The sequence below is a fragment of the Diuraphis noxia genome, unplaced genomic scaffold (assembly GCF_037042655.1).
Source record: "Diuraphis noxia isolate RWA-SAM2 unplaced genomic scaffold, SU_Dnox_SAM2 contig0002, whole genome shotgun sequence".
In the NCBI taxonomy this organism is placed as follows: Eukaryota; Metazoa; Arthropoda; class Insecta; order Hemiptera; family Aphididae; genus Diuraphis; species Diuraphis noxia.
In genome coordinates, this window is record NW_028301712.1 from 27,470,950 (window position 1) to 27,483,911 (window position 12,962).

A 12,962-nucleotide genomic window follows, 5' to 3' on the forward strand; every position below is an offset into this window, starting at 1 on the left:
GGGCAGTAAAAGCGCTTCGATTTTGGTTTTTGATGTAACTTTAAAACAAATGATCATAGATACATGAAATTTTCACCAAATATTTATATAAGTATATTCTATCCACCGTGCAATTTTCAAAAATATTCGACTTAAGTTGAACTATTCATAGACATTTGAAATTTTCGATCATTATTAGTTTTTTTAAAAATTAATATCGATAAAAATTTAGTTGTTAGGCAGAAAAGCTTGAAAATTTAATACAAGGCTTTTAACATATTTTAACAATAGCAGTTGAAAAATATTAAAAATACATAGGTATGATTTTTTTTTATAAGCATTCAAAGTTTGAATTTTGACAACAAGAAATTCATACAAAAATTTCTTTATAAATCTAAGATTTGAAAATATAATACAAGATTCCTTACAAGTTAATGGATATTCAAAGTAAATCAAAGTACTTTCAAACTTAGGATCCTTGATCAAACGTAAAAATAGCATCTCTATCATAATAAATTAAATGTAGAATATTAAATGTTCTGATATAAATAAACGTAATACTATTTATGGTCAACATCCTTATTTTTATTGACATACCTACAATACCTACCTCAAAATATATTATGTGAATTGCGTATCAATAGTACATATTATAAGGAAACTCATCATTGCTAGATTTTATATAGTTTACATTTTTTTGTTTTAATCTATAAATAAACTGTTAAAAATTTCTATAAAATCTCTTCAACGGTTTATTTTAATTGCGTGATTAGATTTTCTAGTTAATGAACCAAATTATATATATATGCCAAATTATTATACTTATAATTATTAGAAAACAAAATATTTGTTTTTAAGTATGAAAAATAATTTATTATTTTTACTCTTATTTAACCAAAGAAAACACTTGAGATTTATCTAAATAATGAATTCACAAACAAAATCACACGTTTTTTTTAAATTGAAATTAATTTAGGTATTACAGTAAAAAAAAATGTTCAAAATAACAGATTATATAATGTATAGATTCATTATATGGTATTATACGATGAAAGGGTCAGTGTCGACCACTTTAGTGGAACGTTACAAGCGGATGTGGAAACAATTCATTATTATTTCTCTTTCTTTTCAGAAGTGAGTTTTATAGTCCAATGTAGTATAATGCTTAAAAAATTCTTCTCATTTCCTGATACGAACAAAAAGTTAGAATGTCATGCACAGCGTACACTGTAATATTTTTTTTTTTTTAATTTTAGATTCTGAGCGGAGCGATGAATGTATTGATTTTACCATGATGTGTGTTTTTTTTTTTTTTTTTTTGTGTCTGTCATCACGTTTTGGGGCAGTAAAAATGCTTCGATTTTTGACTTCAGTACCTCGTTCGATCAGAAAGTGAATCTAGTTGGTACTTTGGGGGGTCAAAAGTAAAAAATTCTTAATACTTTTCTAAATAATTGAGAAAAACAAACTAAAAATTAAGGGAAAAACGGGAAATTTTACGCACACTCATTTTTCGACAAAATCGATTTTGGTTTTTGATGTAACTTTAAAACAAATGACCATAGATACATGAAATTTTCACCTAATGTTTAGATAAGTATATTCTATCCACCATGCAATTTTCAAAAAATTTCGACTTAAGTTGAACTATTCATAAGCATTTCAAATTTTAGATCATTATTAGTTTATTTTAAATTAATATCGATAAAAATTTATTTGTTGGGTAGAAAAGCTTGAAAATTTAATACAAGGCTCTTAACATATTGTTACAATAGCAGATGAAAAATAAAAGAAATTCATAGTCACAATTTTTTGTTATAAGCATTCAAAGTTTGAATTTTGACAAAATACGTAAAAATCACGAAAATTCACAAATTATTTTAAGCTAGAAATTCATAAAAAATTTTCTTTTTAAATCTAAGGTTTCAAAATTTAATACAAGATTCCTTACAAGTTTTTCAATCTTTATCACACATAAAAATTCCACCTGAAATTCAAATTAAATTTTTATGAGCATTTGAAATTTAAATTTTTATAACATTGGATTTTCACTTTTAGCGATTTCCTTATTTTGGTGTAACTCTAAAACAAATTACCACAGATACTTGAAATTTTGACTGAATGTTTATATAGGCGTGTTATATATTTGATAAAATTTCAAAATATTTAGATTTGTTTTGAGCTGTTTACTGACATTTTAATTTTTCAACTTTATTAGTTTTTTTTTTCTATAAATATCGATAAAAATTTATTTGTTCGGTAGAAAAGCTTGAAAATTTAATACAAGGCTTCTAACACATTGTAACAATAGAAGTTAAAAAATATTAAAAATTCGTAGGCACAATTTTTTTTTATAAGCATTTAAAGTTCAAATTTTGAATAAATACGTAAAAATTACGGCAATGTTCAAATTATCTTAGATAGAAATTCATAAAAGTTTTTCTTTTTAATTCTAAGATTTGAAAATTTAATACAAGGCTTCTAACATATTTTTACAATTGAAGTTGAAAAATAAAAGAAATACATAGTCACCATTTTTTTTTATAAGCATTCAAAGTTTGAATTTTTACAACATATTATGTAAAAATCACGAAAGTTCGTAAATTATTTTATGCTAGAAATTCATAAAAAATTTTCCTTTTATATCTAAGATTTGAAAATTTAATACAAGGCTCATTATAAATTTTTACAATAGCAATTGAAAAATAAAAGAAATATATAGTCACAATTTTTTTTTATAAGCATTTAAAGTTCAAATTTTGACTAAATACGTAAAAATCACGAAAATTCGCAAATTATTTCAAACTAGAAATTCATAAAAATTTTTCTTTTTAAAACTAAGATTTGAAAATTTTTAATAATCTATAATATATCCTAGACAGATAAACCGTCTTTGCTCAGAATCGTTTTTCGTATACAATGATATAATATCATTGGATTCAAATTTAATTCCATCCATTACAGTAACCCACTTGTAACCTACTGTACAGCAGAGCGACATACACGACTTACCCGCTTTTTAACTAATAAAAATATATTCTTGGGAATAATGTCTGTGTGGATCCAGAGAATGTTATTGACGATAAAAACAAATAAAAACACTTGGTCGATCGTAAATTTATTGCTGGTAAAATACCTTAAGAGGACACTACTGAAACCCTGCTGTAATACTATTATAATCAATGCATGTCCTAAAAGATCATGATAAAGTCACGTTATTGAAAAAATAACATTTATGTTTTAATCTTGATTGGTTTGTGTCATATCTAAAAGTATCGTTTATAAGGAGCTTTGTATAGACGAATAACAGTCGAAAAAAAAATTAAAGCTGTTTGTAGATCTAAAATACAAAGACAAGATTAGGAAACAAATCCGAAATTTCAAAATTCTCTTCATATAGTTATATGAAGTTAAATGATCAGTACTTTTGAATGAAGATAAAAAGTGCTTAAAAGTAAGAAAAAACAATCCGTTTTAAATTCTCATACTACGGAGTTATATACAACTTATATAAATATAGAATATTATGTTACATTACAAAGTGAAATATTTCATGCAAAATAACGTAATAAGTTTCTAATATTTTTTTAAACTTTATTAATATTATAAAAAACGAAATTTACGAGTATATAATATGTGAATTTAAAATGTTTTTGCCTAAAGATTATTCGATTTGATAAAATGTACGAAATTGTAGTTTAATATTTTTTTTATAGCTTTTATAAACGTTTTCTTCTACTGTTGTGATTGATTTGACATAAACGTTTTATTGATAAAATTTAAGAATTTAATATTTTTACGGCTTTTCAATGAAGTGTATTTTATTGTTATTTTTTATGATATTTGTAAGAGCAGTTAATGTACTCTAATCCTATTATACGTATAGTCAATTGATTGGAAATTACATATATGTAGTTATAAAAGCGTTTTAGCTGTAAAACGTCCATTTTTATTTGTAGTTTATTTTTATAAGAGTGTTACATTTATATTGTTACATTGAGTAGCAAGTACTTAAGATATACTTGTTTTTCATAAATAAAAAAAATAATATGAAATCTGATAACAGACAAAACATATTAATGTAAATAGAACCATATAAGCATTTAAAAGCTACAACAAAACGTTCCAAATGTAGTGATGTGTTTTGGGCAGATATCCAATGAAATCTAATGAGAAAATCAATATTTTAGATGAAAAAAAACTGAGCCGTCGCCTGGCAGATGTGAAACATCAAAAATTTTCTTTTTGTATTAATGTTGAAAATAGATGGTGAATTAGATGACTATGAATTAACTTCTAAATTATTGTCATAAGACTATTTTGTTTTTTATTTGCATATGAAGTACTTAAAAGATTCACAAAGACATACAAAAATATACAAATGTAATAATGCAACAACTCTAATCAATATTATTTGTTGCTTCGTCAGTTATTTCTTTGACAGTAGCAGTTGATGCTTCTAATGGTACAATTGCTGGTATAAATACAATAATTGGACGATGATAACTAAAATATGCAACAAAAGTAGGTGAAATAACGATATCAAGGTACTTTGTGAATACTCCATCTATCGCAGTCCCATATCTAGTTGATGCTTCTCTTGGATCGTTATTAATATGTACCTAAACTAAATTTTTCTTGTAGGAATATAATTAATGGTAATGAATTTTCTATAGCGAAGTTTACATTAAAATCTCCTACTAAAATGAATGGTAATTTATCCAAATTCTCTATCAAAAGAATCGATCTTTCGTGACTATATGGAATTAATCGCCGATGTTAAAAATGCAATGGTATCGTCAATTTTTTGATTGTGTGAAATGTATACAATGACCGCGAGAATTCTCTTCCGTCATCCATAACAATTTTAGAAGCACACAGGTCACCTACATGTGCTTGACTTACGTGAATTTCTGTAGCATTTTGAACCATAAGATCTATATTAGTGGTCGAAACGTGAGAAATATTCGAGCTCATATATATAGAAATTTCAGTGGCTCTAACATTTTTTCGTTTAATGTGATCAATACAATTAAAATTGGCAATTCAACTGATTTTTCATCTGCAGGAAGCCATTATGTTTCAGATAACGACAAGAAATTAATTTTCTGAGAAATAGAATCGTTTAAATCTAAAGCATGCTTGTTGAGACTTTGACAGTTCAGAGTATAAATGGTTCTGTACCTACTATTAAAATCTGAACAGCTTGTCGAAGGTTGGAAGAGTACATTTTGTTGACTTTTCTTTCTTTCTGCTTCACATTGTTTTAGTTCTTCTCGATGCTGTTCCCTGTATCGTTGTTGCGGATATTTTTTTACAAAAAGCACTATTATATAGGTATAATAGGTATATATATATATATAATATATTTATGTATTATATATAATATAATAATAATATATTTAATATATCGATATAGAATTTATTATTAAACAAAAGTATTTTTTTCAACACGCACACGCATATTAAAATAAAAAAAAATAACCTTTGGCTCGAATTAGTAAATTTTGCATCGGGATATACATCAAAAGCACATGACGGAGACATTTCACTCCGACATGCATTTTGGTTATCTTGAAAAATTTAATTATTTTCTCTGGCGGAGGTGCACTGTCTCGTTCCAATATTTTCATTATATTTTCAATGTCACCGTCACTCATATTTTAGTAGATTTAATATTTAAAAAAACAATGTATTCAAAGTAATATACAAACAATATATTTATACGTATAACAATATAGGTGTAAATATTATCACTTTATCAGGGTTGCCAGGAGACTTTAATTAGGTATTGCGCGCGTAGACAGAAAATCGCCGAGCTTCGACGAATTGAGCCGACGAGGCACGAGAAGGGCGTCGCCACGCAACAGCCCGTCTTACTACCTTACCGCGCCATTAGATGTTTCACATCAATAATAATCATGGTATAATACATTTTTATAATATAGGATATGATGATTATAAAATAGTGGAGAATGATGATGGATGAGTTTAAAAATTAAATTATTCGTCTTAAATGTAATTAATATTTCCAGAGCTTATAAATGTATATAAACTAAACCCCATTTCAATAGGTATTTACTATTAATAAAAAAACTTAAAATACTATACAGTCTTGTGAAGTAGGTAGCTGAGTTAGTAGCTGAATGCTGAATAAACAAAATTACAGTAAGAATGGACTTGGTAGAAAGTTTATTTTAAGAGGAATGTAAGTACAAGTAAGTCATTGAGCGCGAATATTTATAGGATCTAGAAGCTCTAATTTGAGTGCTGGGGAAGCAGCGGAGCGTAAAGTCTACCCTAAAATAAGTCATACACACATTGCTTGGTAACACGTCTTATTCACATGTTTGTTCTATTTAATTGTTCAGATATTATCTAATATCATTTATATTAGAGTGTGGCTTAAGGATGACATTTGTTACAAAGATATTATTACTACTCTTAAAATATTTTATAGGCTCCAAACGGTAATAATATAAAATATTTAATTCCAGTACTAAAATATGGATGCAAGTAATGGGAAGTAATACTTTAGACATAAAAAAATATGAATATAATTATAAGTCTATTATATGAATACATAATGCGTATATTATAACTGTATTTGAAATGCAGTTTTAAGCAATACATAGGTACCCACACATGATCTTCAGGTGCTATTCGAATACACAAGTATTGAATAATATAATATGCTACCTTTGATCGTAATGTTAGTATAAAATACATAATCGTGAATCACTTTGATACGGTTGAATACTGTCGTTGATATAATAATGACACGCTACTTATCGAATATTGATGAATACAGAAACCAAAGAATCGATAATTTGTTTTTCTTCTTGCACGTCATCGATATTAAACATTTCGGGGATCGTAAGGCTTATATTGTATAAATAATTTTTTTTTTAATGTATTTTTTTATTACGATTTAAGCGTGATCACGACACTGTTTAAAAATACAAGGCTTTATAAATTAAAATATTTTTATATGTAAAATGAATTTATATTTATTTAAACAAAAATCAAGAAGGTTGCTTATAGATTTTTGTATTGCATGGGTTCGATTTCTTGAATACAATTTTAAGACTCTTTTAAACCCAAAAGTATGAAAGTTAAGTTATTTGTTTTATTATAATCCATCTTGGTAGAACGCATTTCTTTATAATATAGATCATGGTTTATAATAGACAGTAAGGAAATTAACTTATTTCTCTATTCTCTCAAGTTAAAAGTACGTTATTATTCTTAACACGTTGTCCACTTCTAGTAGCAGGAGACACAACTATAATACAATCTAAAAGAAACTTTTTTCCAATAGAGTGTCTGGTACAATATAATATGGCATATAATAGTATATAAACTGTAAACAGTGAAAAAAAATATGTTTTTTTATTGCCCACCACCTTCTAGGCATATTTTTTTTTTACAATTTATAGCTAAATTATTGCTTTAATAAATGGATAAAAGTATTTATAATTAGTTTTAACTAGTGTTCGTACCTACTATATAGGCATGTATCAAACTATCAAGAAATTTTTAATGTTTCAAGAATAAAAATAAATAAAAATGTTTGTACTATTCTTTTAGTGATTGTCATAATAAAGATTTTAATTAGCTTTATTTATTATGAAACAATAAAATTATCATGTTTTACTTATTTTTAACCTTTACAATTCATCCGGGCTTGATAACTGGATTAAGAAAATTATTAAATGTAAATAGTAATTGATATGATTTATATTATATTTTACAATCAAAGGATAAAATGTATAATGGGTTTTCATAAAATAATAAGTGTTACACTAATATTAATTATTAAAACATTTATTTCCCGCCTGTTTATTATTTCAATATTTATATATGAACTAAGTTATTCATTAGTTACTACTGTATACATAGTAAACATATGAAAAGCATTTAAATAAAGTAAAAAAATTGTTAACACATTTTGTTTAACACAAATCTGAGTTTAAAAAAAAATTGTTTTTGTACATAATTGGAATACCTTTATTAATATGTCTTACAATTCATATGGTGACAACTTTTCCATTGCTGAGGATTATGTTCGTTAAATAGAAAATCCTACTATCTACGGTGGTTGCTGCGAATTGTTTGCAGCTGGCAATATTTTACTATATGTATTTTAAATGTGTTATAATAATAATCTTTAAGCCAAATTTGGTGTAGATACATTCTTTGTAAAAATATTGCGTCTAACCGGAAATATTAATTGTGGCCATTTTGATGTTTATTTATCTATTTCTTATATTGCTAATTTTACACAAAATGTAATTATTACTTCAGAGACCTATTTGTAATAATGTTAGTGTCACAGAAAATTTAATTAATAAAAGTAAGAAGCGTTGCCGTACTAGATGTACAGATAGACCTCGAGGAAACCATGTCAAGGAAGCTAAAAAACACGAGAAAACCATTTTTTGGTCTGAAAACCCATTGTGCAAATGGAAAATTATTAAATTAACTGGTCTTGCATATGATCTGACAGTTGATTATAAAAATTATATTGGCACTATAAACCAGAGTTGTAAATTTTGTAACGCTCTCAAATGGAAAGGTGAAACACCTGGCATGTGCTGCAATTTAGGTAAAACAAAACTCGATATATTGCTACAGCCACCAGAACTGTTACGCAGTTTAATCATGAATGAACATCCTGATCACGATCACTTCATTAATCGTTTAAGAAAATATAATGGTTGTTTTCAAATGACATCGTTTGGTGCTAAACAAATTGTTGAAGAAGATTTTATGTCATTTTTTAAATTCCAAGGTCAAGTATACCATTTGTATGGCAGTTTGATTCAAAACTCAGAAAAACCCAACATTTTTACAAATATATTTTGTTGGCGAAGATGAAAAAGAAGTTCAACTTAGATGTTCTCTTGATACTCGATAGATGTTTTACAGAATAATACTCAGAAGGGTGCAAATGAAAAATCTCCCCTTAAGGATAATTCTGTATCAGCTTCTGACTTTTATTCATACAGAATTATGGTTAGAAAAGAACTATATATAATCATTTGCTTCGTTACGGACTTTTGTTAAACCAATATTCAGTAGATATGTACGCAAAATTATAGACTGAAAAATTAAATTTTATTATAAATCATCAAAAAAAGCTTAGAGTAGATAAATATTTTAATTTAAAAGATGTCGTTGGAAGACAAGATATTGAAGCAGATCAACTTGGAATATTAGTTGGGTTACCATTATATACTACAGGAGGTACACGATATATGCATGCACGATCCCAAGATGTACTGAAGTACTTTCGACACTATGGAAAGTCAAGTTAAGAGTTAAAGAGTTAATAGATTTGTTGAGAAAAGGTGATTTGTTTGGGAAATTGAGGTGCCATATATATTCTATTGAATATCAGAAGCGAGGCCTACCTTACGTACACATATTGCTATGGTTGGAGAATCGAATATCGTCAAATATCATAGATAAATTCGTGAGTGCTGAGATTTCGAATCCAGTTATAGATCTTTTATTGTACGAGATAGTGAAGGCTGACATGATACATGGACCATGTGGTCGTTTGAACAGAAATTCTCCTTGTATGAAAAAAGGTGTTTGCAACAAACGTTATTCAGTTACTCTCATTAAAGAAACTCAAAGAGGATAAAATGGCTATTCAAAATATAGATGGCTAACTACAAATGATGGAGGTTTCAAAGTGAGTATTCAGTATATTGACTTGGATAATAGGTGGGTTGTTTAATACAACCCAGATTTGTCGCGTACTTTTATTGCTCATATATATGTTGAGATAACCAGTTCAATAAAGTCAATAAAATATGTATGCAAATATGTCACAAAAGGTAGCGATCACGCAGTGTATGGTTTAGGAAAAACTATCAATACAGATGAAATAAAAATATATGAAAATTGCCGGTATATCAGTAGTTCCGAAGCAGCTTGGAAAATTTTAGGTTTTCATATACACGATAGATATCCATCTATATTGATATATTTGATATTACTCATCTTGATGTCCATCTATAAAATGTGCAACGTGTTTACTTTACAGCAGATAATAATCACAAAACTTACACCAAACCAAATTGATCAGGTCATCTCAGCAGAAATACTAGATGCCAACTACAGATATCAAGATTTTTTTGAAGCCATCACAAATAATATGATTAATGGTCTATATGGCGTACATTACAGCAATTCGCCATCCATGTCTGATGGAAAATGCACAAAACGATATCCAAGAACTTTGGTTGCTGATACAATTACTGAAAATAACATTTATCCACTCTATCATATCTATCAGCTAAAGATGGCGGAAAATCAATCACTCTAAAAGTATGGATCAATAATTTTGAAATGAATAATTATTGAATTTTACCTTATTCACCGTTACTCTCGAAGACGTTTAAAGCACGAATCAATGTCGAGTATTGGTATTCGGCGAAATCGATGAAATACATTTGCAAATATGTTAACAAGGAAAGCAATATGGAAATTTTCAATGTGGAAAATACAACTGGATCTATAGATGAAATCAACCAATATCAACAGGGACGAACATAAGTAGTAATGAAGCAGTATGGCGCATTCTATAATTTCCAATTTATGAACGAAATCCATCCATTGTTAATTTGGTAGTACACCTAGAAAATTACCATGTACTTCACGGCAGATAATGTATGTGAAAGTGCATTTTCACCATCATCAACAACTTTAACTGCATTCTTCACATTGTGCAACGAAGATATGTTTTCAAAGACGCTACTTTACTCTGAAGTGCCAATATATTACATATGGAATACATGAGCGAAAAAGTTTAAACGCTGCAAACAAGGCAAAGCATTTGAAGGACATGTCAATTTATATTCGACCAGCGCTTTAGGCCATCCGTATACTGCCCCTTCAAACAATACAGAATGGTCTTACTTGCAATTATTGTTAATCAATGTGCACGGGCCGACATCTTTTGAAGAATTGAGGGTAGCGAACGGTCAAGTTTGTGTCCCACACCAGGTAGCTTGCTAAGAATTAAATTTTCTTGAAAGCGATGCACATTGAGACACTGGATTCGCCGATGCATCGAATACTGCTCGAATACAGTAAATACGCACTTTATTTGCGATTATATTTACAACGTGCTTTCCATCAAATCCAAAAGATCTTTGGGAAAATTAAAAAGATAACATAAGTGAAGATATTTTGCATCGTTTGCGTACTACGAATCAAAATCGAGTCATTGAATTTTCACTAAACGTGTATAATGAGGCATTGGTTGCAATTAAATATATGTTTGGAAATCATTAACAAAGCACTGGTACAAGTGGTACAACTGTGCATGCCTGCGCCTAATCGATCCACAAACAGCTTAATATGTGATTGTGATCTGCAGTGAGAACCGCAGTTTGACGTGTACAAATTGAGTATATTTGTTCAAGGAAATCTTCCAAATTTGGTTCCAGAACAACGCGTAGCGTATGAAAAAATTATTTATTATATCACAAGCAACAGTGGTGGATTATATTCCCTGGATGTACCAGGAGACACAGGCAAAACTTTTTTTCATTTCAATATTTTAGCAACCATACGATCATGAAATGATACTGCACTTTTGCATTATTAAGAATTGCAGCAACTCTTCTGGATGGTGGCCGAACAACGCATTTAGCATTAAAATTTCCGTTGAACATGCAAATCACAGAAAGACCAACATGCAACATCACAAAATCATTCAGAATGGGTAATATACTTCAAGCATGTAAGCTCATTAAATGGGACAAATGTACTATAGTGCACAAAAAAGCATTGAAAGCACTTGAACGTATTTTAAGAGATATACGAGGAAATCAAGAGCTCTTTGGTGGCGTACTTATTTTATTATCTGGTGATTTTCAACAAACCCTACCAGTTCAATACCAGCTGATGAGATAAATTCAAAACTCAAATCGTCAGTTTTATGGAAATACGTACATAAATTGAACTTGAAGACAAAATATGCATGTACATCTAAAAAATGATGCATTTACTGATCGTTTCGTAAAAAAATTGTTGGACATGGGGAATGGGAAACTACCGTTCAATGAATCAACACAATGCATCACATTGCCAAATAATTTCTGTAAAATAACAGTAACGCAAAAGAGATGAATGACAAAATGTTCCCAAATCTAATACAAAATTACATAAATCATCAGTGGCTCAGTGCACGGGCTATATTGGCAGTCAAAGACTATGATCTAAGTACAATAAATATCACTATTCTAAACGAAATTCCAGGCAACACAAAAACGTACCTGTCCATTGATGCCGTAATAAATCAAGAAAAATTTGTTATTTATCCAACTGAATTCTTAAATTCACTTGATTTGACAGACATTCCCTCGCATGTTCTAACGTTAAAATTTGGGGTATTCATCATTTTTATACAAAACATCAATCTACCACGACTCTGCAAGGGTACCAGGCTTTCAATGAAAACGTTGATGAACAAAATTATCGAAGCTACAATTTTAAACGGAAAGTTTAAAGGCGAAGATGTACTGTTGCCACGCATCCCAATGATTTCAACAGATATGAATTTCAAATTCAAAAGTTTGCAGTTTCCGGTGCGACTTACCTTTGCGATGACTATCAACAAAGTACAAGGACAATCGCTACAACTATTTGGACTGAATTTGGAAATCCATGCTTCTCACATCGACAGCTGTATGTAGCATGCTCACGTGTCGGAATATCTTCTGAATTGTTTGTGTACGCACCAGAAGGAAGAACAAAACATATTGTGTATCCAAATTCACTTTAATAAATACACTAGGTGGCTGAGTCGTGCACTTCGTAGCCTCTCAAAAATCCTACCTCTTATATGGCTCAAATTGTGTGTTAAAATCGTTCCTGTGTTTATACTATCAAAATATTTTTATACATACAGAAACGGTTAAAATATATTGAGTAATAATTTTATGATATTCATTTTAGTTTAT

The 12,962-nt window shown here is 28.7% G+C and overlaps 1 protein-coding gene across 1 annotated transcript; it reads left to right on the plus strand.

Annotated features, from left to right (window-relative positions):
- Positions 1-12,125: 12,125 nt before the first annotated feature.
- Positions 12,126-12,695, plus strand: LOC107161993 (uncharacterized). Its single transcript, XM_015508668.1, has one exon. It carries the CDS (start codon positions 12,126-12,128, stop codon positions 12,693-12,695), a length of 570 nt encoding a protein of 189 aa, XP_015364154.1.
- The last annotated feature ends 267 nt before the right edge of the window (positions 12,696-12,962 follow it).